At 39.1% G+C, this 17,189-nt stretch overlaps 1 protein-coding gene across 1 annotated transcript in view; it reads left to right on the forward strand.

Moving 5' to 3' along the window:
* Positions 1-17,189, forward strand: part of NELL2 (neural EGFL like 2) — a 151,375-nt gene that overhangs the window by 29,083 nt on the left and 105,103 nt on the right. Inside the window, exons 6-11 of the mRNA XM_014963337.1 lie at positions 7,884-8,057; positions 8,171-8,267; positions 12,009-12,081; positions 12,245-12,327; positions 13,401-13,529; positions 14,825-14,927. Coding sequence (XP_014818823.1) covers positions 7,884-8,057; positions 8,171-8,267; positions 12,009-12,081; positions 12,245-12,327; positions 13,401-13,529; positions 14,825-14,927 — 659 coding nt within the window. The remainder of the gene's footprint in view (positions 1-7,883; positions 8,058-8,170; positions 8,268-12,008; positions 12,082-12,244; positions 12,328-13,400; positions 13,530-14,824; positions 14,928-17,189) is intronic.

Consider the following 17,189-nt stretch of genomic DNA (forward strand, 5'->3'; position numbering starts at 1 on the left):
TTGAGGGGGGCTTTTCTCCTGCCCATCAGTAACTTGCAGAGCAGACATTAGGTAAGAATAACATGGGGTTAATTTTCAAACGTTAAAGCTGAATGTGGCTGTTCCCTGTTCCTAAAGTAGTAGTAGCTTATTTCTGCTTTTTAAACTGCTCCATGGTGATGTATTAATACTCTTTGCCAGAAGAATGGATGGTTGTAATATTCTGTATTTTATTTTTTTAGTAGTAAATCTTAGTTGCTGTTTCTTACTATTCTGACAATAATTATGAATCCTCTTACATCTATTCATAACAATCAATTGCTTTTGAATTTACTTCCTCTCGTGATTTAAAACTCCTCTGGTGTCAGCTGCCTTTTCTTTTGATGCAGTTTGCATGTTTCATTAAAGGTGTCAAAAAAAAAAAAAAAAAGGTATTTTCTTTCATTCATTCACTGCTTTTCTAGTGCTTGGGAAGATTCTGTGGGACAAAAGATTCTCTATGTAGCCACTGAACATTTGGCTGGGCTCTTGCCTGTACCACAAAAGAGAAAGGTTCCTTGTTTCTGTTGGTTTGGGAGATTAACTTCTAGGCCCTAATGTGTGGTTGGAGGGAAATACTTGTAAAAGAAGCAATTTTGTGTTATACTCAGTTTAATGTCTTCATAACATTGGGAATGACCTGTTTCTTTAAGTGTTGGTTAAAAGGGATGTTATTAAATTGATTGATGCCTTGTCACTATTGCCTGGATTTTTTTTTTTTGCTTCAGTTTAGTTTACACTTCATGACCAAAAAAGAGAAAAAAAGTTGCCAATAGGATGTAAATTCTTGTAATGCACCTATCTTAAATCTACCTTCCTGTGACTTCTGTTAAGTCAGGTGAGCCTGTATGTACATCATCGCAGTGCCAACTAATCCAGGGTGATTTGGTTGAAAATTTGTTACAAAATGCTCATATGAGTGCAGAGTTTTAATTAGGACTAGTGACAGACCTACTTGAATAAGAGACAGGAGATTTGTCCCTGCCTATGATGCTGAAAACCACCACTGAAACAGCTGAGATGTGAGTTTTGACAGATGTTGTTGTTCTACTGTTGTTTGAAAGGGTTTCTATTAACAAATAAATAACAAAGAAATATGTATTCTGCCAGAGTAGGAAATGGGAAGAGTTAGGTTGAAATTGGCTTTTGTTTTCACTAATACATGTATCAGAATGTTGTTTGTTGTACTTGCAGTCCTCTAGCACTCCAGGGAGAAACTTTGTCAAGAAAGAGAGTGAGAGGAATGGTTTATGCCATTTGTTTTTACAGTATTTGGTGTGGGGAAGTTTCTTCCCTCCTTGATTTTTAGGAGAAAAGGAAGCTTCAGATAGGCAAGATTGATATTAGCGGGGCTGTGTGACAGTGAGATCTTGAGCTTCCTAGGCACAGAGGTGAGCCTAACAGTTGGGTCATTCAGCCAATTCCCTCAGAACTCTGGGAGGCATCTTGTCAGGTCCCGTAGACTTATGACATTTTTCTCCCTCATGCTTTATTAGTTTGAATTGGGTACAGACACTGATGGGGACAGGAATGGAAAGGATTTGAGCAGCCTCTCTTGCATTTGTTTCCTGGCCTCCTTCTCCACCTCACGTTATTGCAAAACTCCCTCTCCCTCCTCGCCTTGTGCTGTGGCTTCTTTCTGGCCAGAGAGAAGCTGCAGCACTGTGCAGCAGCCAGGAGAGTTTGTGCAGGTGAATGTGTGGGTGTATGGTGTCTCTCTGCCCTTCTGGTCGTCTGTTGCCTGGCTATTCTCTTCCACGACCATCCCGATGTGGAGGGTGTGCCTTGCTGCGTGTCCCAGCATGCGGCTCTATCTCCTGTGCACATCAGGAACGCATCTTCCTCCTCCCCAGCTGTCCTCCATAGCTATCCAGTGTGATGAGAAGTGTTATGCTGGAACAAAGCTGAAATGGTTGACCTTTTTTGTGGTAGAAGAAAATAAACAGCAGAAGAGATGTAAATGCCAGAATGGCCAGTAGTTTGCTGGCTGGAGTACTTCAGAGGCATTTTCCTCACACCATTAGTCTCTGCTCTGCCTGATTTGGAGCAGGGACTTGAACTTGGTTCTTTTCCATCTGAGACAAGTGTCCTGAAGAGTGTCATTCTCTTTTTTTTTTTTTTCTTTTTTTTTTTTTTCCCCCCCCATGGCGATAAAAAATTTTTTGGGGGAGCCCCTGGGGGGCCATAGCTATCCAGTGTGATGAGAAGTGTTATGCTGGAACAAAGCTGAAATGGTTGACCTTTTTTGTGGTAGAAGAAAATAAACAGCAGAAGAGATGTAAATGCCAGAATGGCCAGTAGTTTGCTTGCTGGAGTACTTCAGAGGCATTTTCCTCACACCATTAGTCTCTGCTCTGCCTGATTTGGAGCAGGGACTTGAACTTGGTTCTTTTCCATCTGAGACAAGTGTCCTGAAGAGTGTCATTCTTTTTTTTTTTTTTTTTTTTTTTTTTTTTCCCCCCCCAATGCAGTAAAAAGCTTTGTTGGCAGTGCCTGGCGGGGACTAGGCTAGTAAACCAAACAGTGCCCCGGCTGGAACACTGGCCTGCTGATGACCATTCTGCATAATTGCTAGCATCTTCCTTGGCATGCTTTTGTCTCCTGCAATTAGCACCCTTGCAGATGATGCCAGGGAATGGCCTGTGGAGCAGCATTGGCCAGATACTGTTCCCAACAGGCAGTGGGGAAAAAAATCCACCCATTTCAGGGCAAAAGTGGGAAAGAACGCCCATAAGGATGTGAGTTGTAGTGGAGAACTACTGTTAATATCTGTCTTCAGGGCTGGGTGGTAAGCTTTGATGGCTTGATTTGTTAGTGTAGGCATAAGACTTGAGATTACTTACTGAATTTAGGTTGCTCTTCTACATGACTTACTGTTTTGATTGATTAATTCTGCATAATGGGTGAGTCTCATCAGGTCGACCTGAGAGACTGGTTTTACTCTCCCGTTGTTTGTGCACTCTGTTTCAATGTGGGAAATAGCCTCTTCTGATTTCAACCTCTCATCACTTGGGATCTCTGCTTTCAAATAGGTAATAACTGCAGCATTAAAGAGCATTTGAGAAAGCCTTTCAGAGAGACTTAGATTTGCACTCATTCTCTCTCTCATTTTAACAAGCATTTCATCCTGGACCCCATAAACCTTGCGGTGAGAATGCTTGTTTCTGTCAGAAAATGTGGTTTTAACAAATGGGTCAACATTTTTGAACAAAAGTATCCTATGTCAGAAAATTCTTGCCCAGCTCTAAAACTGAACTGGTTGGTTTCCTGCCCGCTGTACACTTGTATGAAGTGCTACCCATTTATCCAGAGAAGTGAAGACCAGGTTTTATTTATCACTCCCTGGTTAAACTGCCAGTCATCTCTTGCCTAGGTAGAGCTCTCCATAGTCAGGGAAAAGGGCAAAGCCAGTAAAGCCAGTAAAGCCAAGCAGTAGCATGAGAAACAGGGACTAGGTTTTTACAGCTATAGTGCAGGTGCCACTTAAAATTCATCTGGGGGTATTTAGATGCCATATTTTTCTACAGGATGCACCAAGCAGTAAAAGCTCCCAGTTAATGTCTTGGAACACTTCTAAGTCTTACTTCCAAATAGAAAAATAAGGCTCACACTCCTGACTGCACAGTCATCATGCCATGGAAAATAGCAAATAATGCATTGCTGAATGTGATGGCTGTGTGGCATGAATTGCTTTTACATCTTCATAATCTTCATGCAGCAGAATTACTTACTGCTGTTGTGGCCACTGTTTGCACTGGATAGGGTCTACTGAGAAGGTTCTCTGTTTTTTAATGTTTATGTAATTATACCTAACAAAAAAGCTAGAACTTTTGTATGAAAAAATCTTCAGATGAAGATTTTTATAAGTAATGGAGATAAGGATTTTAATTTTTTTCCTTTTTAATTTTATTGGTTTTCCTTTTCTTCTTAGTGTAGATCAAAGAGCTGTGAAGAACTCTTTTAACACTATACCTACAAACGTCAGTAGTAAAACTTTAAACAGAACCAGCACCCTGTAACAAATTCATAAGCAGCAGACGTGGTATCTTGCCTTTAGGTTCTAAAATATTTGTCTACATGCTGTATATTGAAGTTGAAATTATTAGTTGCCTGGGGTTAAGAGTGGGCAGCTACAGTGTGGGTTTGCTGTGCGAGCGGGGGTGCCAAATGAGTGAGTGAGCCATCAAAGACTGGGAGTTACCAGCCCTGGCTGTCAGCTGGAAGGGCCATACCTCCCTCTTCTCAAAGACTTCTACCATGGACACCGGACCACCTGGCGCTTCAGCTCCTAAATCCCTTGCTTTTTGCTGTTCATCCTGACTTCTGCTTTCCACAGTCTCATCCCCATGCTGGTCTGTCATGGGCTGAAGAGCAGGTCCTGCGCAGGGTCGTGGAGACCACGTGCCCTTCACCGGGACGGGCAGTAACAGCTCCACAGCTGGGCAGATCTGCTGACTCCCCACTCTCACCCGGCAGCTACGATGGATCAGTGCTGGGCAGCAGAGAAAACATTGCTGTTTTCTGTCTCAGATTTCTCTGGGACATTTGGGACAAATTTCTTCCTCTTATGAAAATAGGCTCAGCCTTAGTCAGTACGTAAGGGATCGCCACCCGGCTGGTTTCCAAGCAGAGCAGCTGATCTTCCCGTGGCCTTGGCTGTTGTCTTTGCAATGATTGTGCATGCACAGAGTGATCCGCAGAGATGTAGCAGCCTTTCTTTCACGCTGGCGTTTTCTTCTCTGTGTGTCAAACATAGTTAAACCTAAGCACGTATCATCTCCCTCCTCAGTTAAATCCATTTGACCCAAGGCGTGTGTGGTTTTTGGGGGGTTAAAATCAAGGAGGCTGGTATTGATTAAACAACCGCAGAGATCATGGACGTTAGTAAAGGGGGAAGCAGCTTCTCCTGTTGTGCTGTGTTTTTCATTGCGGTTTATTTTTCACTCCAAGGGTCGTTTGCCTTTCCCAGTACAGATGAGCACCATGGAGCTGTTGGGCGGAGCAGTAGTAGTGTTAGTAATGGGAATCCTTGAGCTGACGCTCTCCCTGAGATGAGTGGTCCGGGCTGGAATGGTGTGGACAAGAAACCAGTGATTGAGCTGATGAGGTTCCCCTAAAGCTTTTCAATAATGAGACTCTTGGTTAGGAGAAGACTGCAATGTGGTGCACTTACCGTTCCCTTTGGGAGTAAGTCCTTTAGGAAACACGATCACCCTCTTTTCTCTTGCAAGAGACTATTAATCTGGAGCATACAGACAAGTGTAGAGCATTTTTGTTGCTATAAACGAGTTTTTAAAATCCAAGTGTATTTGTTAATACTTACTTTCCCAAAAACTCTTCCAAAGTTTTGGAAATTGTGTACCCAAGTGCGTGCTTTGTTACAGCCTCACAGAAGGCTGTGTGCCACTGTGGGCACACTTTGCATTTCCACCCCGATCTGTTTGTTGGTGCTGAGGCTTGTTCCATCTTCTGAAGCTCATGAGACTGAGCCAGGGCCATTTAATTCCAAGCGGTTAAACAGATCTAGAAAAGTGGAATATCAGGAACAGTATTTTGTGAAAAATGAAGTGAAAATTATTAACTTTCACTTCCCTGTGTTTCAGTGTCATGGCATTAGTTCAAGCTGAAGGGAATATTGTTCTGCCTGTCATTCCACTTGTTTTTCTAATTGTGTTTTCCTGCTGCCTGTACAGATTACTATTTAACCATAAATTATACTCCTAATGGCTATTATTTTCTTTTTCATTTTGATGGGCATTTTCTCTAACAATCATCAAGCCTTTAGATGGTAGATGTACTTGTTAGTTTACCAAATGGAAGAATAAAAGAGATTGCCTGTGGATCTCAAAACAGTGTCTTAATCACAGTTAAAACAAAACCCCAAGTCTCCACAATTTTTGCACAGCTTGGTGCAGGAAGTTTTTTTTGCTTATTACAACATCTACAGATGTCAGCATCCTCTCTCAGCAGTTCTTAATTCCTGAAATTTTTACAGTGACGTCTTTTTTATTTGGAAATCAATGTTTCGTTCTCAGAGATTTCCTTACCTCACCTGCATAAGGGGTAACATGAGCCTTCATTTCATACCTTCTGTACTGACTGTCTGTTTGCTGCTGTACTTTGTTCCCTGTGTTCCTGCATCTCTGTGTGCTGTCCTCAGTTCTGCCATTGACTTTGAGAAGAGTAGGAGCTAGCTGTTGGCAGGACCAGGACATGATGTTTCAATGCATCCATGCTCCTCTTTTTCCAGATTGTATCTGCAGCTGGGTGGAGACGCTTAAAAGTTGCTGGAGGAGTCCAGTTCCATAATGTTCCCCTTCTCTGTTAGGTTGAGAGTGACCTTATTTTTATCCTTGAAGATTGAGTTATGAAGGAGGTTATTAAGTTGACTGATGTCCTGCCACTATTGCCCAATTTTTTTCAAGCCAGGCCTTCAATTAGTTTACACTTCTTGCCAATGCAAAAATTATTTTTGGGACACAAGGAGGTAAATTATCTCAAATTATAAAATTTATTGCTGACTCTAGTTAACTGCTTTGTTAATACTGAGGAGAAAGAAGAAATTGCCCTTTGTCAGTTTTGCAAAATTGTTTTTGTGCTGTTGCTAGGCATGTTCCACTGTGAAATACCCTGAAGGAAGGGAGATGCACAGTGAGCCCAGCCTTCTCCTAGGGATAATGATTGTGCAAGATGCTTTTGATTTGGTCTTGTCTTCACTCTTGAAAAATGCAATCATTGTCTTGTCTGTTCTTTAATATAGGTAGCCTGTTAAAGTAAACATCACCCTAAACCACGTGTGCACTCAGATTACAAATCACTGTCATGACTGATTGCAGATGTAGGAGCAAAAATAGATAAAAATGAATTGTCCATTCTCCCGGTTGTTGTGCATCTCACCACATACTATGTTATTTTCCTTGCGCTTTAGCTGTAGGTTGCATATGATTATTGGAAAATCTCTATTTCTGTTTTTCTTTCCTGCTTTAAAAGCGTTTTAGGGGAGGACTTTAAAATGACAAACTTAGTACTTTGAAGACAAATGGTTTGTCAAGCTTGTTCCCAGAAGAGGTCCGATATGCGAGAAGTAGACCTGTGTGACTAAGTCCCAAGTTTGGTTATGGGGTGTTTTGTAAATTGATCTGCAAATCAGGTGTGGGGTGCACTTATCTTGGTACAGCTGCAATGCTGGTTTTTTACTGTGTATATAAATATATATGTATATGTGCATGCTTATACATACATGTGTGTGTATATATATACACACACAGATGACAAATACGTATAATTATTTAACAAAGAAAATATGTACACATATATGAATTGTTCTGAAGAGTTAACACTTCTTGATTTTGTATTTCTTTGGAGAAATTTCATTTTAAAAATGAAAGGAGATGTTAATAGTTCATCCAAAACCAAAACAAGCAGTGTCCAGTCTCAGTTCTTCCTTACTTCCCTGGTTGGTAATGGCTAATGATGCCCCTATCGCAAAACTTGCTGTTTTCTTTTGTACATTCCTGCCTTCAGAGTATCCTTACTGTGCTTTCAGGATGTGAGGCAATTATTCATAATAAGGTAATTATATTTCCAATCAGATCATGTTATGGAAAACAGTGTTGCTGGAGGAAAAAAATATTTAGCTTGGGATCTTGTGTACTTACACAAAAGTTGGAACCTGCTATTATGTGTTATTGAGACTAAAGATGCAGTGCAAATCTGGAAAATGTCTATTTGCATCTTTGTATCTCCTTTCTTGTCTTTCTCCCTCTTTTAAATAGTCCCTGTATGATAATGGGAAGCTGTGTTATGTAAAATGTCGCTGTGCTGATAAGAATGGTTCATGACACGTTGATGCATTTATGGTACAGGTACCTGGAGCTGGAAAGCAGCGGTCATCGAAATGAAATCAGGTTGCATTATCGTTCAGGCAGTCATCGCTCCCACACAGAAGTATTCCCATACATTTTGGCAGATGATAAATGGCACAGACTTTCCTTAGCAATCAGTGCCTCTCACTTGATTTTACATGTGGACTGCAATAAGTAAGTAAAGAGTGTTGTTTTGTAAGAAGTTGTCACATTTGGAACATTCCAGCTCTGAGTAAATGAAATAAAAACAACTTGGGATTTTCTTTATTTTTTCCCTTCCTTTTCAGAATTTATGAAAGAGTTGTGGAGAAGCCCTTCATGGACTTACCTTTGGGTACAACCTTTTGGCTGGGACAGAGGAATAATGCACATGGTTATTTTAAGGTATGCCTTCCCTGAAAGGAAAAGCGTGAACTTAAAAATGATTAAGGGATTGGAGCATCTTTCCTATGAGAAGAGGCTGAAAGAGCTGGGATTGTTCAGCCTGGAGAAGTGAAGGATCAAGGGGAGTTCCATCAATGTGTATAAATACCTGAAAGTGTGTGGGGAATGAAGATGAGGGGTCTAGAATCTTCTCATTAGTGCCCACTGACAGGCCAAGAAGCAGTGGGCAGAAAATGAAACACCTGAAATTCCACCTGAACATAAGAAAACAGTTCTGTTGTGAGGTGGGTCAGAGTAAGACTACTATGGAGATATTCAAAAGCCACCTGGGCACAGTCCTGGGCAACATGCTGTAGCTGATCTTGCTTGAGCAGTGGAGTTGAGTAGATGATCTCAGGAAGTTCCTCCTAATCTCAACCAGTTTTTGATTCTGTAATCATAACACGGTTCTTAGTACTGTGGTGTGTTGTGTGTCAGCATGTCTGATGCAGTGAGCTGTGTTTCTATCAAACTGGACTTCACTAAATAGAGTTGCAGGGCCAGATGTGCAGGGCTCAGTGTCACCATATGACGCAGCCAACAGCAGTGTAAGACAGGGAAAGGTAAATGGTTGAGCACAACAGAATTCCAGGAAATAAATAGTCAGATTATTGTCTGGTTTGTACTAGATGCATTTTTTTGGTACTATCCAGGAACAGTACTATCCAAGGAACTCCATTTTCATTACCTCTGTAGGATTTAGATTTCATCACGATATCTTCTGGCTCAGAAATGAATGAGATGACTAGCATCAGCGAAGAGAATGCTTTTTCCTTCAGAGGAAGAATGTTTGTGTGTACTTTTTGCTTACTGGTTGTGCTTTAACATGTATATATGGCAGACACCTTGTGTATTGCAAGACTGAAGAAGTGAATATCATGTGGAATTGGAGTGTGAATTTTGATTCCTCTTAAGTCCATGAGGTGCACTCATTGGTCACAGCTGCTATCTGTGGTTTGTCCTTAGTCTTCTCTGGAGCTGCTTTAACAAATGATGGCATCCCTGTGGATGCCTTCCACACTGCAATCCCATTTTCCTCTCAGTAGGCGTCTTTTTACTTAAGCTGCAAAATAGAATTGATGATGTTGATCACAGAGCCAATCACTTTTTAAAATATGCCCTGCTAAATCTTTTTTTTTCAGTGTAAAACACATTGACTTTGGTTTTTGCAGAAAGTTCTGTGCTTTTGTGCTAAAATCAGGTTTTGGGTGTTGAAATACTGTTTGCCACACTTAAATGTTAATTTATATCCTTGTTGTGTATGAGGTACAGAAGTCCAGTGGAGCCACTCAGATTTGAAAACTGAAGCATGACTGTTTTTATTTTTCAGTTCATCGTGTGTTTCCTCCAAAAGACTAAGAGCGCATCTGCTAAAAAAGCTGCAAAATTGTATCTCTGGCTAAAATAAACTGTTGACTCCAAGAATAAAATCAGAAAATATTAATGCATTGCTTAAGCTGATCTCAGATACACTTTGTTTATTCTATGTGCTTATAATGAATAATTTTAAATAATACTTTTTTTTTTTGGTACCTTCTCGTTTTTTCACTTGATTATATTCTTCTTTTTGCCAAATCATAGTCACTGCAAAGAAGCTCATTAGGTGTAGAAAAATAAATAGTCCTGTAGCGTACTGTAATTTTTTTCCCTTTCTTTTCAAGAAAGAAAAAAATTAAACAGAATGCGTAGAGCATTTTGCTTCAGTTAAAAATATAAACCAGCTTAACAGAAATACAGAAATGGATAGCTGTTAAATGAACATCAATATAGCCAAAATATACTCCAGCACAATGTAACGTCAGTAGTCAAACTGCATCTAAAAAGGAAAATGACACTGTTGTACAGGAGATTCCTGAGGTTAGAAAATGAGGACTTCCAATGCTTCTTAGTGATTTGGAAAGCCAACATTTTAAGCCACTCACTGTGGGACAACTACTGATCTGATTTTGAGAGATTCAGGTGCTTAGCTATTTCCAAAAATCAGGCTTCTTTGAGTGGATTAAATGGATTGTCCCGAGGGGTCAAAATCAGTAGTCACTCTGAAAAAGATTTTATTTGGCTGTATTTGATTTTGAACGTAATATTGCTGCAGTAAACCAATGTGCCAGTAGGCATATTCACCCTGGGATATGCTTGTACCGGCAGAGTCGACTCACATCACTGCTGATTTATGATGAATAAAGCTCCTCAAATAGTTGGAAGAACTTTATGGTTTGTTAATAGCTAAATGGTTTGAATGCTTGCCTGTGTGTTCAGTGAAGAGTGTTCTAAATGTTAAAACACTGAATGGGTTGGACTCTGCCATTCCTCCTTTTCATGAAAGTGCCTTAACTTGGGTTGGCATGAGTTTGAAGTCGATGACACCAAGGAGAGAAGGGAGGGGAAATTAATACAGTGAGCTTTTTGGTATGCTCTCCAAAGAGGTCTTTGCTCCTGACGTTAAGAACACGTGCTGTGGGATTACCTGATGTGGAGCCCTGTCTCGGGCACACCTATGTTTTCACTGTTAGCTACTCTTCACAGCGACTCAGGCAGGCAGCACAGGGGAGCATCCAGTTGTCCTAGATTGTAGCTTTGTTGTTAGGGAAGAAAGGTAGGCATGGTATTTGAGTACCCTCTTAGTTGCCCTTCAGTGACATCTACTCTTCTCTGTAGGTCACTCAGGTTGCTAAGTCACCCTGTGTCATTCACTTGAGGTCAAAATTCTGGTTCTTTGATTTCGCAATCTCTGTATTGATTGCCCTGTGTATACGGACATCATGCGGCCTTTTGCATTTAGTTTGCATAGTGTTTTAAGTGTGGTGAAGCATTCTCTTCACAAGCACACAAGCATGTTGTAATTATTTTGCTCCTAAGAAGGAGTTTTGGAGATGCAGGGAGGGAGTCACAGATGAAAGGGACATCTGGAGCAAATATGATATGGCTCACTTTGAAATTGCTGTTTGGCCTTTGCTTTTGGAGAGAGCAGCTAAGTGGCTACTAATGATATCTTAATGACTAAGGATGCATGTAAATTCTGCCTCCAAGCATGTGGTCTGCTCTGGGTGAAAGTGTCCCTTTTCAGGTGGCATAGTTGAATTTAATCCTAAACTTCCCCTTCCTCTAAGTTCTTGCCAACATGCGACTGCAGCTGTGTAACAGACATGTAGTTTCTCAGCATTCTGCATGCTTTCTGGAAAGACCCCGATCGAAGTCATAAAGGGTTGGCATGAATATGATTTTCCTGACTCAAGTTTATTTAATCTGCCTTCTATTTGACAGTTATAGCTCAGTGAAAAATTTACATTTTATTTAAAAGAGTGTTTCAAAGTAACTGAAACTGCAACTGTTTTTCAAATTACTTTTAAAGGTCATTTTCAAGCTTTTCTGCAATGGCTAACTAAAAATAACGATGAATTCAAAACAACCAAACTCTTGCCACACAATTACATCTTGAGATTTAATCTTATATCTTTAAAAATGATTCGGTTCTTATATCTTTAAAAATGGTTTGGTATGTGTGTATTTGTACATATATTTTACTTTCTCTTTATTCTTTTATCACTGCATTGGGTCCAGGCAAGAAGCTGTGTATTCATAAGTATTGTTTTTATGAGGCAATTTTTCTATGTGGGCTTTAATGTTTTATGTGGTGAATGGAAAACATCATTTTGACAGGTAAAAATAACGTATCCTTTTTTTTTCCTTTCCACGTACACATAGGGCATAATGCAAGATGTGCAATTACTTGTCATGCCTCAAGGATTTATTTCTCAATGCCCAGATCTTAATCGCAGTAAGTCTATTAATTCTTATGCCATGAAATGAGAGGTGTGCTTTGTACTTACTTTCTCTCCTACTCTTAAAGCTCTGTTAAACTCTTGAGTTTCAGTGTATTGTTTGGCATGATTGAGCCTATACATGTTTGTGTTAATAATAGACATATTTTGTTGTCCTAGCATGCCCAACTTGTAATGACTTCCATGGACTCGTGCAGAAAATTATGGAACTGCAAGACATTTTAGCCAAAACATCAGCTAAGGTAATGGTTACTAGGAGGCTTGGCATAAGAGAAACGAGGACTCTAAGGCTTTAATTGCCATCTTTTTAGATTATTTGTTCATATACAGGGATGTTCATGGGGGTGTGTGAGGAACATCCCTGCATGGTATGTTTCTATGTTTGTGTTTGAATAAGTATGCCTGGTGTCTGTACATACAAAATCCCAGTTCAGAGGGCTTGCTTGTGTTTTAATATTTTTATAGAATCATATCTTTTAATAGTAAACAGAATCCCAATCCCTGAGCAAGGAAAGGTCTTGTATTCAAGATATTCAAGCTCTATCTATTAGGCTACCAAGTCAATAAACCTGGAATGAAATAGGTTACTGTGCTTATAGTGCTTAGTGCAGCAAGACTTACTGGTCTGAGACTTTTCAAGACTTTAGCTGCCAAAGGTGTGTTCAGACAAAATATATACAAGACAAGGAATTCAGAATGCAAAGCAGAATTTTCTTCTTTTCCCCCCCACCTAGAATATCACACCAAAACCATCCATGTCTGCCAGTGAATATAGACTAGTCTTCTGGTTTTAAATGTCAGTTCTGTAGATGTCTACAGGAATCCTGTTACCTGATTAATTTGATACACAAATTATAAAATGCCTTGGTTGAAGTGGAGGAACAATGGCTAATGTGTTGGTTTTGAGCTTTACCTCCACTTTTGCCTCTCTAATCAGATTTGGGTCCTTTGCTCATAACCTAATATCTGCAAGTAGTTGATATATAGCAAGATTCTTGGTCAGTTCACACACACAGAGATAAGAAATCAGGGACCATACTCATTATGATATACTCACTTCATTTCATGGTGTCCCTGGTGTTATTAGTGAAAAATGAAATGCATTGTGTCTTGCTTCTTAATTTCCATCCCCGAATGACTCATGGTTTAATTATATTGTATTTGAAAATATTTGTTTTATTGTCTTTGTCTGCTTTTGTGTACATTTATTCTCTCACCTGCATGCTTGGTAATAAGGGGGGCAGTTTCAATCATGTTTATGCTAATGTGGAAACCACTTACAAATTCAGAACTTTTTTGTGACCTGTAAATATAGTTGTCCCAAGCTGAGCAGAGGATGAACAAGTTGGATCAGTGCTACTGTGAAAGGACCTGCACAATGAAAGGCATGACTTACAGAGAGTTTGAATCCTGGACAGATGGCTGTAAGAACTGCACTTGCATGGTATGGCTACAATTTGAGTGGAGACTCGAGAACTCTTGTGTTTCCTCTGATTGCAGTTTTATTGAGGCAAATAATGAGAAAACTTCCAGGTGTATGCTAGGTAGTAACAACAAAGTGCTAGAAAACCTGTTCTAAATCTAAGGAATAGTATTAATAAATACGTTTTCCTATTGTTTAGGCAGCGCCAGCATGTGTAGCTCTTCTATATTTCATGTCACCATAGGCAAATGCTATGCAATGTACTCAGCTATCATGTTATTCCCATGCACTGAGTTGCAAACAGTTTCTCTGGGTAATGAATTCCCTGCCTTTTGTCACTATAAACACAGCCTTTTTCTTAGTGCATGGTTTAATAGATCCCTTGTGTCTGATTCCCTTTGGTTGCCTTTGGTTACGTCTCAATAAGTAGTAAAGAGTAAAATGTCAGGGTCATATGCATGCTCTGCTATACAACAAATGAAAAGGATTTTTTTAAGTGGATGGAAGATACCAAAGGTATCACAGAAGTGATACCAGAAGTGTTTGCAAGTCCAGAAGTGATTGCAAGCATCCTTTCAGGTGCCAAACCATAGCATCTTTATTATTGTCCATTCATGTAAAATTCATTAATTCCATTTGAACTCGTTAAATGCTTAATCCAAAGACCATTGGAAATTTGTGAAAAGGCTCCTGTTGTCTGTATTGCAACTTAGATTGATTTGCTGCCTTGCATAATTTGCTAAATGGTTCTCCTTAAGCTTAGTATGATTTCAATCTTTATATTTCTGGAGGGGTATTCATTTTGCTTTTAGTGTTTTGTGGTTGACGAAAAGAAGACTTAGTCCATGGTATCAAATCTGGCTGACAGCTCTTTAAAATTCTTTGAATTTAGTGTTAAATGCATCATGTATTTTTGTCTCAGATTTTTCTTGCAACTACGATATCATTAACTTTTAGAAATGTATTGTCTCTTATGTAAAAATCAGGAGGCAGAGTATTATTCTGTGAGCTTGTTATTTCACACTAATCTGTCAATTTCCTGCTGATTGGCAGAATGTTTTAACTCCAAATAGATTTACCTTTAAATTTTTTTTTATCATTATCATCTCAAAGAATACATCATATGCGTCTGAAAGACCCACACGTAGGTATAGTTATTGTTCTTGTAGTTATTAAAAGAAGCACATTAAGATGTGTTTTTGGATGTTGTTAGAGAGTTCATTGCATTAAAAATAGATTTTTAAGTTCCTGTGTTTGAGAACATCTCTGCTCTTGCTAAATATAACTGCCAGTTAAGCACCTTTTTATTCTTCTAGAACGGTACTGTGCAGTGCGAAGCTTTGATTTGCCCCCACTCTGACTGCCCGCTTAACTCTGCCCTGGCCTACGTGGACGGCAAGTGCTGCAAAGAATGTCAATGTAAGTTTTACTGTGGTGCTTCCTTCTCATGAATATTTTGAAATCTGCAAGGAAAATGAACCTTTTTGTAAAAACGTCAGTGAGAGAACTGGTCAGGGAATGAAAAATCTGGGTTGAGGATTTGGGAACTTGGATTTATCTGAAATATTTTGGGAAACTGATAACCAGAACATTTTAATTTTTCAGGTGCTGCTATTTTGTTTTATTTTAAATATTTTTTTATTAAAGTGTAGATATTTCTTAGCAATGTTTTAAAAGTAAAAGTTCTTTAAAAAACGTAAGAACTTTCTGCAGCCTTCCATAGTCTATCTTTTAAACCAAACTGCTAGAAATTCAAGAACAATTGCCTTGTGTTTGTTTTGACCAGTGTTTCTGATACCTCTATCGCAAGAAGAATGTACTTTCAACCTTATGTTGTAGTGCTAGAAATGGAAGTTGAGATTTATGGTTGTACTTCTGTAATTAAGAGAAGAGAAAGCTCATACTAGACCCAAGAGACCAGCAAAACTCAGACACCTAGAAATGTTCTTTCAGAAAAGGTCAGACAGAATTATTCAGGAAACTGGATAAAAGTAATTTAATATTGTCATTTAAGATTGGTTTTATAGCATTTTGGTTTTGTTGCAAATAGGGCCAGACAAGGGGAATTTTAGGTTAATCACTATCTAGTTGGACTATATATATTTCAGGTTTTTTTTATGGACATGTATGTCATGGTTATTTATTTTAGACTATGGTGGAATCCATTCTTGAAAGTGAGCATGAGATGCATGCGCTTCTTTATTCTGGAAATTTTTCTGTGAGATTTCTCTGTGTGGTTTCATCACTATTCCACTCCTGTATAAAACTTCTTTTAGAGTAATATATAACTGGTTAAAATGACATGTTGTAAGATAAAATTCAGGAAGACATTTTGTACTCCATTGATCTTGCTCCCTCAGGAGTTTATTAATATTTAATTGTGTTAGAAGTTACACAAACCATCCCATTTTATGAAACCTTATTAACTTACTCAAGTAGATTAATTCTAATTGAGAGGAAATGAGAATTCAAATACTTTTTTTTCTTTTTAACCAGCTACACAGAATTTCCATGTGTATTAGATGACTCAGGGAAGTGGTAATTCAGGGATGTGAGATGTGTGGAGTTCAAGCCTCTATTTCAATCTTTGACCACGTTGGCAGAGTTTGAAAACCTGATCCTCTGGAGTATGTTTTTGTAATGTGCCGCCTGCGAATTGAGTTGGGAACTCTCCATCCAGATGTTAATGGAGAACCGCTCTTACAAAATTGCTTTTCTTGGGAGTCTTGACAAAGTTCAAGAAATGTGAATGAGTATATGGACAGTGACCTTATCATACAGCATTGCTACTTCTCCTTCCAATTTGCATACAGTTCTGGTACAGCACACTGAAGTTTACTCTAATATTGCCTTTTTGATATTCTTAATGTTATCAAAAGCTTTTTAGCTTCCAGTGTTGTTAATTTGATGCCATTACTTAATTCAGTTTGTAACTAACATGCACACATATAACTCTCTGGACAAACTACCAGAAAAATTATTAGATGAAAAAGCAAAAATAAAAGTTTCTTTTGAAAAATTATTCCTAATTTCATCTAGGTTATTTTAAGTGCCTTTTAAAAAATCAAACCAAAAGATGGAGAGTGTAAATTGGAGTCCCATTGACAAGGTAGTTACACTCCACTGAAAGTGTGTGAAGAGTGGAAGTCAGAGGCAATGCAGGACCCTCACTTATTCTCCCGGCCTGTTTGGTGAAAATGCTGAGTTGTCACCGAGTTCATGTACATGGGCCAGCTGTGTCCTGCCTTCTTGGTGTCTTTAGCTCAAGGTCTGGGCTGATTGTGGTCAGTGTACTCAGTGACCACAGTTCTTGCTCAAGGGGTCAGAGCTGGATTCCTCTATTTGGGCAGTTTCTGAGAATAACTTTTTTTGGTTTTAATTCTTAGAACAGTATCAGGGGATGTCACATCTGACTACATTATGCAGAGCAAACACAGATGGCTAATAACTGGGAAGGCAGATAATTAGGGTGTGTTGGTCAAGGAGCCACTCTCTTTAGTATTGAACAGTCAATCATAAATGCTGAGAAAAAGTGATGCCTAATACAGTGTTGCTTAGCTGAGTTCAGTATTTTTTTCAAGACAGAACATAGAATCATAGAATAGTTTGGGTTGGAAGGGACCTTAAAGTGTAACCTAGTCTAATTCCCCTGCAGTGAGCAGGGACATCTTCAACTAGATC

The sequence above is a fragment of the Calidris pugnax genome, unplaced genomic scaffold, assembly GCF_001431845.1.
Source record: "Calidris pugnax isolate Ruff unplaced genomic scaffold, ASM143184v1 scaffold44, whole genome shotgun sequence".
Classification (NCBI taxonomy): domain Eukaryota; kingdom Metazoa; phylum Chordata; class Aves; order Charadriiformes; family Scolopacidae; genus Calidris; species Calidris pugnax.